This window comes from Patagioenas fasciata, chromosome Z (genome assembly GCF_037038585.1).
Source record: "Patagioenas fasciata isolate bPatFas1 chromosome Z, bPatFas1.hap1, whole genome shotgun sequence".
NCBI lineage: Eukaryota > Metazoa > Chordata > Aves > Columbiformes > Columbidae > Patagioenas > Patagioenas fasciata.
Window position 1 is genome coordinate 61,503,454 of NC_092560.1, and position 15,050 is coordinate 61,518,503.

At 37.4% G+C, this 15,050-nt stretch overlaps 1 protein-coding gene across 4 annotated transcripts in view; it reads right to left on the reverse strand.

Annotated features, from left to right (window-relative positions):
• NNT (nicotinamide nucleotide transhydrogenase) overlaps positions 1-15,050 on the reverse strand; it is a 47,032-nt gene that overhangs the window by 27,701 nt on the left and 4,281 nt on the right. For all 4 annotated transcript variants that reach the window (XM_065861353.2, XM_071802322.1, XM_065861352.2 and 1 more), the window contains exons 3-9: positions 8,997-9,226; positions 7,514-7,731; positions 5,986-6,073; positions 5,210-5,298; positions 3,410-3,597; positions 2,521-2,654; positions 595-786 (exon numbers count right to left, since the gene is read on the reverse strand). In XM_065861353.2, the coding sequence (XP_065717425.1) occupies positions 595-786; positions 2,521-2,654; positions 3,410-3,597; positions 5,210-5,298; positions 5,986-6,073; positions 7,514-7,731; positions 8,997-9,226 (1,139 nt within the window). The remainder of the gene's footprint in view (positions 1-594; positions 787-2,520; positions 2,655-3,409; positions 3,598-5,209; positions 5,299-5,985; positions 6,074-7,513; positions 7,732-8,996; positions 9,227-15,050) is intronic.

Genomic DNA, 15,050 nt, shown 5'->3' on the forward strand with positions numbered 1-15,050 from the left:
GGGTAGATATCATAAGCATCACAAAATGTTGGCAACATTAAGCAGCAAAACTCAACAAAAGTGAATACCTCTCACCTAAACTGCAAATTATTATTTCCTTATAACTGCAAGAGGAGAGCCCATACTGGCCCATGCCCTAACTTTGTATTCTTTCCTAATAGGGCTTAAAGTACCCTGTATATACTAGTTCCACCACTTTTTTCAGAAGTTGCTCTTATAAAAATAAAACTATATAAGAATTAAAAAAGAATAATTTTTTTTCAGGTCCTGTAGTAACGTTTCAAACATGTTTTAAATAACTGTGTTTTTATCACATGAATAAAACATGCAAATTTAATCTTTTTCCTGTTTTTCAACAGTAGAGATTAGGTATCTGTTTAACCATGACAAGAACACAAAAAGCAAAAACGTTTCCCTTAACAAAAAGGGATAGAGGAATATCGAGCTGAATACAAACAATTCCTCACACTGTCCATCAAGCCACATCTGAAGTCCATTGGCATGCAGTATCTTTGAATGCATTTTAAAGAGACAACACTGATAAATGTAAAAGTATGAATTCAGAAACTAAGAAGAGAATATTTACTGAATTACCTTCATTACTACAGTTCCTCTAATAACATGATCCAGAGTCCCATAATCAAATTCGTCTTTTGGATCAAAGTAGAAGTTCTCTTTGTCAGGACTAATAGCCTTTAGGAGTTTAATAATGTTATTGGAATACAAAGTACTGGCCTGAGTAGCCATTCTGCTAGGCAGGTCTGTGTAGCCAATGTGTGTAACACCCTGAAAAAGATTCAAGTAAAATATTAAAAGTTAGTTCAATCTCTGAAAAAGCAGCATCTTTTCCAATGTATCCTTCTGGAAATATATATTCAAACTGTTTCACTTATTTCTATTTTTAACTCCAGCTAAAACTGTTACCTGCAGCTCTAGCATTATTAAGTTGGTGGAGGATTACTCACAACAGTTACAGAATTCAACGTGATCAAACCCAGCACCTTAAATGCTATTAGCAACAAGCCTACACAGAGAGAAAGATGTATTGGTGCAAGAGCTTGCCTTCTCCAAATCCAACTATTCTCTCAGAATTTAGCTTCCTAAAAAAACTAGGTAACAGATTATCCCGCTCGATGCTTGGCATCTTCTCAGTACTTCTGCAAGGGCATGCTCTGGAGTCAACTTTCTACATGACAGAGGAGTGAAGAGAGCTTCCTCAGAGTTAGCTAGCTGTGCAAGTAATATGTTCAGTTTCACATTTATGTAAAGAGGTAACATAATATCTCCACACTGTTTGAAGAACAAAGGTGAGTATTCATGGCTATCAGGCTCTTGAGCTTTTGGAAGATATGGGAAGCTGAGACTGACATACACTCTTCAAACAAGCTTGTGTTAGAACACTGCTCGCTCAATTTACAGCTAAGATCCCTGCATTTTTCTGAGAACTGTGGTTTCTTAATGCAACGCTCCAGCACACTGCTAATAGTTCGGCACTGCTGCCCTTTTCCACAAATCAGTGCCAGTACACACTATATGCAGGTGTAATATTCCTCTGAGCGAAAGTGCTCCATATTAATTCTTCATGCAAATACCTGCTTATTTCTGTTCTACATACTCTAATTTCAGCTTTTAAGCAATTACATCAAAAGCCCTAGAAAACCACAAGGCCAAATACAATGTGTGACTCATGACATATACACACATAGTCCTGCTTAGATTGATAACAGTCCTAGTAGCAATGTGTCCCTACAGGCTTCCCTAGTAACAGCATTATGTCCATACATTACCCAATAACAGCCTTATAAATCTGCTCCTTTAAATCTCATCACCCAAGTATATATAACTGCTGGTAGATTTCTCAAAAGTACCAAAAATAAAACCCAAAAAGCAGAAAAACAAGCTCTCAAGTGAGTCAATGAACACTGGAGCAAAATCAAGTCGTTAGTTCAGTTCAGAGCAAAAATGTTTACTTTAATGATTCAATTCACGCTACTGCTAGTGTGCACTACAAGTGGTTTGGATATTCTACCGCAGACACACATGTTGGTGAAGCTAAAGACATACAAAGAGAGCAACCTCCTGAAACTGAAATTATTCTGAGCTAAGCCAGAGACTTTGCACTGAACTAAATTCTGACACAGTCTGAAGCTGTTTAGCTTACCTGTGACAGGACTGTTAACTTCCAACTGTGGGAGGTGATAAGCAAGCTAAAGAAGCTACTGCTACTGCTGTCTCATTAGATAGATCAAGAAACAGACATCAAATCACACTCAGCAGAGGCAAATCACTGGACTTGGATGTCTAAGCAGTACCACTTACATACTTAACAACCAAATTAACATTTGTTTGTTTAAAAATCTTCAACCTGTTATACAGAGATATCACTAGTGACCAAATGCAAATCTAAAAGATTAATTTAACACAAATAGCAAAATCAGCTACTCATTTTCAGCATACACTTTACAAAACACAATGTGAATTAAATCTGCAGAACATTCTCAGTTTGCTTGAAATGCTCACCTTATGAACATACAGTTCTCCAGGCTTTGTAGTCTCAATGTTTCCCCCTGCTTCTGCAGCTAAATCCACAACAACAGAACCTTCCTTCATTGATTCAATCATCTCTTTCTTAAACAAGACAGGAGCTTTTTTGCCTGACAAGATAAGACACAGTAAGTCAAACACAAAACGCAGCTTTTTATCCATAGAGCTCAGGATACAAGTTCTCCCCTTTTCTCTCTCTGTAAACCTTATTTTCATAAGCAAAATTTTCAAGTAATTGGTACCTAGGATGAAATGTCACAGTTTGTTTATACATGCAGAGAGAAGACATCCTAGACCATCTTGCTCCCAAGCATATAAAAAAGGTATGCACAGGCAGTCTACCAAAGATGCTGGCAGGTCCAATTTTGCCCTCAGTAAACTGACAACATCCAGTAAGCCAGAACAAACAAACAAAACACACACACTCAAGAAAAAGAAGAAATGTCACATAATAAGTTATTAAAACACAGATGTTGAACAATAAAAAGCACTAAAACCTAAGCTCTACCTTACCATGTTTCAATTACAAAAGACAGTACTGTTTCAATTTTACTTGTTTCAGTGCACAAGTTACACAGTAGAAGTGATCCAATAAATACACACAAGAATTATATATTGTTACTTATCTACTCCTTATTTAATAAGAATACATTATGATATTGAGACAAAGACTGATGGTTTGTGAAAACTGAAGTTGTGAAAAAAGGCGCACACTTTAAAACCTGGTATTTATCAGGGAAGGAATAAGGTACATGCACACATAGACATAATCCACTAAGACCTCTGTTTCACTACAGACACAGCTCCAAAACATGCCAACTTATGCAAGATAAATGAAAATTAGCATCTTGCACATAAAACATACCTGGAATAAGCGCTGTAGTGATGATAATATCAACATCTTGGCACTGCTTGGCAAAGAGTTTCATTTCAGCTTCAATAAACTCTTTGGACATTTCTTTAGCATAACCACCGTGTCCCTCTCCAGATTCCTTTACGTCTACTTCCAAAGGCTCAGCACCAAGAGACTTGAACTGTTCTAGAGCTGCAGCTCTAGGAAAAGAAAATTGCATGGAAAAGAAACAAACATCACTTCAAAAATCCATCATATTTTTTTTGTTCTTTTTAGTAGCAGTTATCAGACAAGAAATCTAAAACTTTTCTAGGATTAACGATACCATAACTCAAGCTCTCATTTAGCGGAAAAAAAGGAAACGCATCACAAATTTTAGGTCCCTAATGAAGACACTTCAATAAGGAATGAAGACAGCTTGCAGTTTCCTATACAGTCAGCAGTTGCTTCAAGAAAAGTCTCAAAGCTAGGAGCTTAACTGCTGACTAACTCTACTCATGCATTTCTCTTGTCATGACTATGTAAATCTACAGCCCAAACTTGATGCCTAAAACAGGTGTTACACACACAGCCTGTGGACCTGTCTATAATTCGTGAAATGGGAAATACTAGGAAGTCTTATTTTCACTGAGAAAAATGGTTTGGGAGGGTTTGAGGGGTGGAGGTGGTATATTGGTTTATGGTTTAGGGTTTTTTTACGTTATCCTGTAAATCTGTAATTTATTTTGCATCACATGATGTCACAGTAAATAATGAGAACAAACTTCAGTGTTAGGTGACCACTCACAACATGTGGACGATTTAACACAAACATTCTTGCACACCAAGATAAAAGTATACAGGACGCCTAAAAAGGGAATTTTTAAAATCTGGGAAGTTTTAGACTGATTTGGATCATGTTTTTATGAAAAAAACTTTTTCCAGTTTGTTTTAAGGTATATGCAGATTTTCTAACAAACCAGAATGATGGTTATTTCGTGTTGCACATCATACATCTGGAGATAAATTCATTTTTATTCTTTCACATTAGATATAGCTGTTATACCAGAGATAACACTAGATGCCACTTCTGTATAAAAACAAACACGTATAAATAGTTTTAATGTAAATACGACATTAAGCACATACAAATACAATATAAGAATGCCATTTAATAGAAAAAAATTTAATCAAGTTTGCAGTCCCTGTAGCTGTAAGAAAAATGTTTGTGATCTGTAATTTTCGCAGTCTATTGCTCTAAAAAATGGCTACAGGACAAAATAATCCTTCCAAATATAAAGAAGATCTGAGGAAAACAGCATTTAAAGCAGCTTCAGGTGCACTTTGTTCTTTTATCTTGAGTTTCATAAATAAAATAACTTGGTCTCTTTCCTTCAGCAGAGTGAAAAATGTGTCCCTCCAAGAGTTCCTAGCTGGCCCCTCTGGGATCAGAACAGAGATGAATGAGAATATGCGGTATGAACCTGGATCAAAGCAAGCTATAAATGAGGGCATAAAGATTACTTCTTTATTATTTGCCTTGTGTCCCCAAGAAGAAGAGAGACATGAAATTCTGGATAAAAGCCCTACCCTCTTCATTTGCATAAAGTATCAATTTTTTTATTCATATAGGTCTGAATGATTTAATGTGAAGGACTCTTTGGAAGGTCTGGTTGTTTTGAAATTTAAAAAATGGAGGAATAATGATGAAATAAAAAAAGTAGGAAAGCAATTTTGATTTGGTGCAGTGTAAGTGTTTTCACTGTAACACAGCTACAAACTACTTAATCTTCAAATAATTTCAGACTGCTATTACGATTGTCACACACCTACCTAGTGTCAAATCCACGAACCACTGCACCCATCCCTTTAGCTGCTCCTGCAGAAGCCAGGCCAGCAACTCCTCCTCCAATGATCAAGACCTAGAACGATACCATCATCGTGCTTGGAGCATAAACTAAAACTACAGCTGGTTAGAAAAACATCAGCATTGTACCACTTCCACAACTACAGATAAAACTCATTAATCAGCCATTTAAACAAGTTACCTTAGGACACAGAACCCAAAATGACTTTGGAAAAACTTCCCTGTAAATGCAACAGTTTAAAAGCTGTAACTCCTAACTTCTCTTCTCCAAGAATAAACTCATCTGTAGCTAACCATTTATATAAGTGCAGGTTTTTTCCTTTATTTCTCCTTTTTTTTTTTCTTCCCTAATTCTAACTCCATTTCTCTTCAACTCAATCCACCTGCAATTCCGATCAAGCAATCCTTTCCATTGGAGCCTTCAACACACAAGAAATCCCAACATATCTGACTTTTCTTAATTGATCCCTTTGCCTCTTCCCATCTGGAAAAAATCCATCCATGTATAGATATTCTAATGTTTAAAACTAACCAAGCTTAAATAAAACTCCAATTATTCTATTATTCGCAAAAAAAATTACATTACAGGTACTGAACAAAAACCGGTATGGGAATAACTACAGGGATTTCTAAAGTCTCTAGAACTAGCCTCAAGGCAAGGAAAATGCCTTTTAACACAGTTTCAGTAGTGGTCAGCTGTGCTCAGGAACTCACATATTCTTCCGCAACAGTACACACATACCTTTGCTGGAGGAACTTTACCAGCAGCTGTGATCTGACCCGTGAAAAATCGACCAAAGTGATTTGCTGCCAATACCACAGCCTTGTATCTGTCAGTTAAGGAAACACACACACATATCAGTATTTTCCCAAGACCAGTACAATTCCATTCATGAGAGCACTCAAAAGGATGAATGTTTGAACACAGTATGAGCAGGACAAAGTTTAATATTTTATCACTGAGTAAAAGTTTAATAGCCTCTGTTCATTCATATTTCTTGGGTTTGTTTTTTTTTTTCAAATCATGGAATGCATTTTCAGACACAATTTTTGGACTGCAGTATACTGGATGTCCACAACTATTTGCTTTCTCAAAATTTTACCTGAGTAACAAACACATAGCTTGCCAGAAGTTAACTTTGTGGTCGTCGAAGCTACCTTCAGAGGTTGTAACTGTAGGCTTGTTAGGGACAGAAACATGAACAAGCATTGCAAAACCCACCACAGTTTTGCAGTAATCTCATTTAGACAAGCAAGCACATATTCAAAAAAGATACTCTGAACCTAACTGCAGAGCTATACAGCTTAGGGCAAATAGCTTAACCTTGCTACTTAACCTTGCTCAATCTGCTTTGTAACCATCTGAGAATGGAGGGCTGGATACCAAATTATCAGTAGAGCTATCTAAAAATGGAGATTAATATGCAATTATATATTTTCTTAACAACAGTGCACATCTTCTTGCATTTTTCCTAACAGTGTTGTGGTTCAACAGACTCATTCCACTCTCCGTCCTATCAGGAACATATAGAGGTCTATGGGTCATAAAATTAGTTCTAATTTGGAATACAGCTTGTAGATTTTGTACCTTTAAATACATTACGAATTTCTATATTTCAGTAAAATCACACAGAAAGAAAAGACAGAGGAGTAACCAAACACAGACATGGATGTATACCACTGGCGTGCACAAAATCTGGCAGCCTTCTGCAAGGTTTATTATGCCTCACACACATCATCTGTGTAAGAGGTCAAAGAAAGAAAAACAACAAAAACAAAAAACACCCCACAACCTAATAATAGAAGTCAGCTTGACAGCAATAACATTGTAATTCACTACAATACCAGTCACAAAGCATGAAGATGTCTGACAGTATTTGGTCTATATATGCCATGGCAACCACATTCAGACTGAGTGCTGTTTGGGATAGTTAGCTCCCAGCAACATCAGATCCCAATGACAGACAATTCTTGTTCAAGCCGTATCAAGGGTACTTTTGAGCCTGCCCTGATCTAGTTCAGACCAAAAAGGCACCAGACAAAGTAGCCCAGTAATTAGAAGAACTGCCTTTAATTTTCTTTGTCTATTTACTTAAGTAGTTAAGGCACCTCCAACAGCTTCATCCTGCTGAAACAGCTCTATAAAAATAAAGATGCTCAACAGTTTTAGATGTACCTAATATCAAAGTACATGGCTTTTAATTCAGCTATACTTACTCTAGCTGGAAGAAAAAAAAAAATAGTAGAAAAAAAAAGAGTAAGATTCATACCCAGCAATGTTGGCCATGGAGCTAAGTGCATCATATCCCTGAGCAATGGTGACCCGTGGAACCTGATCCATAGCCAAGACAGTAGTTTTTTTTTCTGCAAGCTTTTTCAGGAGGTCTGGATTTTGTGCTGGGTAGATAAAACTAATCAAGGTAGCCGCCGGCTTAAAAAGATCTGCCTCATGTACACCTAGGTCCGAGTTAAAAATAGGAGCCCTCACCTGAAGAAAGAGATAATTAATTAATCAGAATCCAAATTAATCAGAGAAAATAGAACACACTCCACTTTATTGCTCCCAGCTTGCAGTCTGTCCATTCCCACCCAGACAGTACACAGGAAGGAAGTATATCAAAGGCTGTTTACACAGCTGAACTTCGTAACTGCACTGCCTAACTGCAGCCTACATATTAGGATTAGCTCTAGGTAGGCTGGTGACAGGGCACTAGTAGTCAGCGCACACCTTCAGAAAGATTTGATGGCTTCTAACCAGCAGTTACTGGCTTTTATGACAGCTTCCCAAAAATCAGACATTTTTAAGCAAATGATTACTGAACAGATATGCCAATTAAGCTCTACAGGTTACGAATCACTAGTGAGGTTACGATGCACCACTAGATATAGGGGATTTCAAGCACGAAATCCAGCAGATACTCATCTTGATCTGTACTCATTTCTTTTCAGTTTCTTATTTTTCCTCAAAAAGAAACATACTTAGAAGGGTTTTTCACAAACTAGCTCACAGAAATTCTGTGTTCAATTCTGACACGCTAACTTCAAACAGAGTAGTTAAAGGAAGCCTCAACATCAAATTTAAGGTCTTATTTTTTCCTTCAGGCCTCTGCACACTCTAACACCTAACAAGCAGCTTCACTTCTAGCAATCTTTCCAGAACAGCTACAACTCGTAGTTACAAACACTTCTGAAACACATTGTTTCTGTGGAATTGCTGGATGTCTGATTCAGAAAAGTTAGAAACTTGTATTTTCACAATTCCAAGCAACTCTCTCTGAAAAGTAAAACTTGAGTTGTATGTTAGTAATTTTGGAGCAAATGTTTCTTAAAGCAGGCATCTTATCTGATCAGAGTCTGGAACTCCAGAAATCACAGATTCTCCAAAGCAGTTAAAAACTTGGTAAGAAATTATCCTCCATTTTTTTCAGTGCTGCCATTTAGTAGTTTATTACTGTAGATGTACACCTGAGCTCTTATTAATATATTAATAAATATTATATTGTTGTATTATCTATTATTATATTCATGTAATTTATATAGTATTGTAATTTTATATTATTACACATTATTGTATTATATTGTATTATTAGATATTAAGAAAAAAGAGGGAAGACAGACTAAAGTTGAATTAGAACAAAAAATACTCATTTAAAGGAGTTTACTTACTGAACTTTCAGCAGACTATTAGAAAACATTGACCTATATGTTTCTCTAAAAATATTGTAATAGGAGATATATTAATAAAGCAATTACTTTAACAATCAAATCAGAAGCCAGGACTTCCTTGGTCCCCTGGATCTTTGCTCCAACTTCTCTGTAATGGTCATCAGAAAATTTGGAAGCTTCTCCAGCACCAGATTCCACCACAACATTGAAGCCTTGTTTAACCAAGGCTTGAACTCCAGCCGGTGATAGAGCCACTCTCTTCTCATTCTCAAATATCTCCTTGGGGACACCTACAGTCAGCTGTTTGTAAGGAATTCCTGTAACAGTAGCAGATAAGACAGCATTAGTTGCACTAAAGAATAACAAATTGGTATCAATGGTACTCCTCCGTGTTGTACAGACACATGCAGACATCTCACACTTAAAAATTCTCCTTCCTAAGAGACGGGGAAAAAGAATCATATTTCTTGGCAGTGTAGTTTACATTTCCCTAAATAACACCATTTCGCTAGAGATCCCTGTTCTCTCAGGAATCAGCAGGTCAGCACAATCAGCCACACTAGCAGTCATGAGTGTTTGGTACATCTATTACCCACCTGTATTTATACAGTTCTGATTGTATAAATCAGAATAGCAATTACACAATGCATGGTGCTCTGGTGATAACACCTTCTGTCTGGGTTAAGAAGAATTTAAATCCCTCTCTAGTCACCTCAGCTTTATAATGAAGAAATAAATAAGCTTGGAGAGCTAAGCTGCATTTTAACTGAACACATTTTTAATGTCTATCAAATTATAGCTGTCTCAGATCACTATCAATGAATGTAATTTACATACCACAAAGTACATTGAAAGGCACAATATATCAAGGTATTCCAAGAGCTGCTACAGAAATAAAAAATGTGAATTCAGGAGTAGCTGAAGAACAATGGAATATCTGTCTACTGGTTTGTCCAATTATACTTCCCTTCAGTATCATCTCCCTGTCTTTACTTGTTCCAAGCTCTACTAAATAACACAAGGAAACTGCAAAAGCAACAATTTATCAGTTTTAGCTTAAGGTTTCAAACTACAGACATCTAACTTTGTTCATGTACAATTTGTAGGCTTCAAGTTCAATATCTGAGAGTTAAACTTCTCCTATACAACCATGTGTTTAAAAACATTATTTATAAATACACAGACTCAGGCAGAATAAGCATATATCAAACTACCACATTTCTTCAATTACATCAGACTGCAGGCAGTCCAGCACACAGGCCCAGTTCTACCCCAGTTTTCACTGATTTCTATCAACAATCTAAAGCTGCAGTATGACATGTATACACGAGACACCTACACCACATATACATTAATGACATATAACTTGAGCACCATAAGTAGTCACTCATATCAAGCAACCATTCACATCAAGCAACCACGAAAAAAAATAAAATAAAAAAAAAGGAAGCGTAAAAAGCTCTTTTAAATTACAAAGTTACCTTTAATTTAGCCACCAATACTATGTATTGTGCTACAAAAATTGTACCAAACAAGTAATATGTTGCACATTTCAGAAAGGGTTCCTTTACACTTTTCCTGGGTTTTACAATATAAATTAGCAAAACAAAGCCAAAAACATACCGTATCGGAAGAGCTTTGAGGAACTGAATTATTCTGATATTTTTAAATCTAAATCCATCTACGAAATAAAGCTTGGACTGTAAAGTGTTTGAAATTGAACAGCTGAAAATGGCTTAGATTAACAACTTCAAGATACTATCAACTTAAAATGTTCTGAAAATGCAATACAGAGTTCCTAAAAACTGGTACTTAAATATCGACCTGTGCTTGTCAGGCTTCTCACCCATTGAAAAGACCTGATTTAATACATCCAACAAGACAGTGTGAAAGATCATAATAGTACATTATTCTAATTATTTTTACCTTTTTTTTTTTAATATTAGCTTTCTGATTGAAACTAAACAAATAAAATGGTAACAAATAATTTTAAGACACAAGTGTTTTGATATTTTATGTTAGAAAACACCTAAAATCCTTTAGATTACAGGACAAAAATCAAATTCAGAAAAACATCCTTTAAATGAACATAAAGTCACAACAGGAGTGAGAAAGAAAGCACACCTAAAACAACAGACCCACAAATGTAACAACGCTTCACGACGATTTGCTTCATCAGTGTGCATCACATCCAAACATTACCCTGCAAGTCAGGGCATCCCTATCACAGCAGCAGTAACGACTCAAAAGCTACACTAACTGTTGCTGTCACTCAGACGGATTACCCCTGTCATTTGAACAGAACTTTCTCTTCATGTCTTTTGGAAGTTTTTCCAGCACACAGATGCAGAAGAAAGAAGGAATTAGGGACTGGAAGCATGACTGCAAATGTAAAGGCACACAAACACTCGACTAAAACTCATACACTTCTCAAGCAAAAAAATTACTATTTTGGGGTGTGGTTTTTGTTTGTTTTAGCTCCTAAGGCCCAAGGCCCAAGTTTAAATGACAATCAATGCTTCTGATTTCTTTTTGTTCACCTACTTTTGTGGGGGGTGCCAGAGTAGACGACTAACTGGCTAGGAGGGATGAGACCAGAATATGCACCTGCTACCTGCCAAATGTTTCCTCTTTTTTTTCTTTCGTATTGTTACATCTTGCTCGCAATAAAAATAGGTAAAAGATTTTCAGATACAAAGTGTTTGTACCTTATTTACTAAGCAGAATGATCAGATACAATACTGAGGACTACACTGTTGCTTTATCCATGCGAGCCACGGAACCTGACACACCAATATGATGTTCACAGAGTTCGCTTTATTGTCGGACCGGGCTAGCTTTATAGCAAAGCTGCCCTGTCCACGCGCCTTACAACAACGTGATTGGTTGTAACTTGTGTTATACAATAACATGATAGGCTGCATGGGCTGTCCACGCCCTCTGCACGCATGTGTCCGGCGATTGCTCACTCATTATTACCTTCTAATGGTGCTCCTTTAGTTTCTTTTGTCTCTGGCTTCACCTCTCAGCCAGGCTGGCGACAACCCCATCCCCCTGGGGCGGGGGGGGCTCTGCCACTACATCTCCCCCTCTTTTATTTAATATTAACAATACGCCGTATCATGCTTTAAATACAGTGTGAAATACAGGGTAAGAACATTAAGGCTAATACAATTACAATTAACAAGAACAAACCTGTTTTCAATATTCCTTTTAACCAAACAAGGCATTCACCCCAAAAAACCCAATATCTTCTGTTATTTTCTTGTTCTGCAAATCTTCTATCTTTTTAACTTTTAAGTTCAAACAACACATACAATCAAACTCTTCATAACTGTGAACATGTCCAATAACAAAAAATTAATTGCTGCTCTGTTTTACAAAGTGGTATTCTCAACATTGGCTACATTCGTTGCTTAAAGCGATAACATGTCTGAGGTTAAGGGTTGTCATCACTGCAATCGGTTTCTTCTCTGTTAGCTAGCCAAGGTCTCACCCACTTTGCTGGGATCCATGAATTTTTGTGGTTACCTGTAGAAACACAAGCATATCCCCTTCCCCAGGTTATTAGTGACATAGGACCTTCCCATTGTTGTGTTGTCGGATTAAACACACTAACCTTAGGCACATTTTCGGAAAAATCTTTGACATTTTTGATATGGTGCATAACAACCGGTTCCATTTCAGTTTCACTTTTAGGATTAAGCCAGTTCAGCACATACAATGCCTTCATCAATACCTCTTCTGGGCTCACACCAATTCCCCCTTGTTTTTTCAAAACAGACAAAAGATTTTTTAATGCACGGTGTGCACGCTCAATAATTGCTTGGCCAGTAGAATTATAAGGGATTCCAAACAGGTGTTGTACCTTCCACTGGGTGAGGAAGGCTGCAAGTCTGTCAGAGTGGTATGGAGGACCATTATCTGTTTTGATTTGTGTAGGGACACCCACGACAGCAAAAGCTTGTAGTAAATGACGTTGTACTGCCTTTGCATTTGCTGAGGTCAAGGCTGTAGCCCACAGCAGTCCTGAACAGGTATCTATGGAGACATGAATGTACTTTTGTCTGCCAAATGGTGCAAATTCAGTAATATCAGTTTGCCATAACTGACCTGGCTGCAAGCCCCGAGGATTTACTCCCTTTTGTTGGAGAGGTACTATGCGGGCACAATCAGGACAAGCTGCAATAATGGCTCGAGCTTGTTCCTTTGTAATTGTAAACTGCTTTCGGAATGCTGCTGAGGATTGATGAAAGAATTCGTGAGCTTGTCTGGTTTGTTCAAAAGGGGATATATCTGCTACTGCCACAAGTTTGTCTATAATGCTGTTTCCCTCTACTAGACCACCTGATATGCTAGTATGGCTTTTTATATGCATGATAAATACTGGTGCTGTCCTATAATCTAATACGTTCCACAAATCTAACAATGCTTCAAACAATAAGGAATTGGAAACTCGCTGCAAAAGTGCTCTATGTATTCTTTGTACAATTCCCACAACATAAAGAGAATCTGTTACCAGATTAACTGGAGAGTTATGCCATTTTTGCAATGCTGCTAAGCATATTGAGGGCAGTTTCTTTTAATATGTCCTGTCTGTTTGCAAGTAAAACATGCTAGGCCACAAGAAGAAGGGCTTCCACCTTTCATTGCAGGCTTACGTGCTGCAGCCAAGGCCGCAGCGTGGGCTTGAGCATGTATTTTTGCTTTTTCTACCTCCTGTTGCATAATTGGTACCTGTGTGCAAGCTTCCACCATCTCTGCTAAAGAAGCAGTTTTTCCCAAACCGGCTAATATCTGTTGGCATTGGGTGTTTGCATTCATCATAGCCAAATCTTTCCCCACAGCAGCTTTTGCCTCTGGAGTCAAGTTAGGAGAGGCATCTATAGCTTCTTTCAAACGATCTACAAACTTCATATATGGTCCCCCAGGATCCTGCTTTATTGTAGAATAGGGTGGCACAGGGTTACCTATATTTGGCAATTCTTTCACTGCTGCCAAGGCGATTGCTCACTCATTATTACCTTCTAATGGTGCTCCTTTAGTTTCTTTTGTCTCTGGCTTCACCTCTCAGCCAGGCTGGCGACAACCCCATCCCCCTGGGGCGGGGGGGGGGGGCTCTGCCACTACACTACACCTTCCTCGAGTGCTTTGAGAGATCAAATCCAAGATAAACACTCAATACATCTCATTTGCCTCTGACCTTCTTTTCTCCTCTGTCCCACCAACACAGTTCTAGTAACCAGCGACTACAGAATAAAATGAATACAGAAGCAAACAGATGTTGGTTTGCCACCCTTTAGCTAAAGCAGGTATAGGGCATTTTTCAGGCAGACTATCCTGACCTATCACATCCTTACTCACAAAGAAGGAGCAGATGTTTACATGTGCAAAACAAACATCTATGTTAAAACTTCAGGACATGGTGTAACAACTACTATGACCAAAGGAATCTATACTATGAACACAGATTTGGTTTGCTGAACTCAGCAATTTCATCAAAGTCACTAGTTTTGAAAGTTTGAAATCTATGCTTAAACTTAGGATCTGATTTTTGGGTTTTATTTTAAGAAAGCACCCCTTGCCATGGGTTTAAAAGTGCAGGAGAGAGTGAAGCTTCCAACTTGCCTTTTAAGGCTCCACATCAGATAGTCTCTTGAAGAACTGCCTCGAGTATATTTTAGTATTGGTTTATGACATCAAGAACATTTTCCAAAGCCAGACCAACATACACATACCTTGAGCACCTTTCTGAGTCACATGAAGATTTTGGATGTATTGTTCATTGAATAGAAGATACACAATACTGTTTTTGACACAAACAATACCAAAAGGATTCTGCCACTATCAAAAGTAGAACCATTAAATTTCACAACCCTTAGAATCTTAGTATGAAATGTACATATATTAGAATCTATAAGAACTAGTAAGAAGCCACTCTTTCCTATCCCCTTAACACAATCTTGACTGTGTAATGAGGACATATTCAAAGCACAATCTCATACTTCAAGTAAACAAAGTAAGTAGGTAGTCTACATCTCCAAGCTTTAGAAATCAAACAATTAAAACTAACTATAAAAGTTACTTTCTCCATCTAACTTCCATCTATGAACTGAGTGTTTAAAGAAGACCCTAAAACTA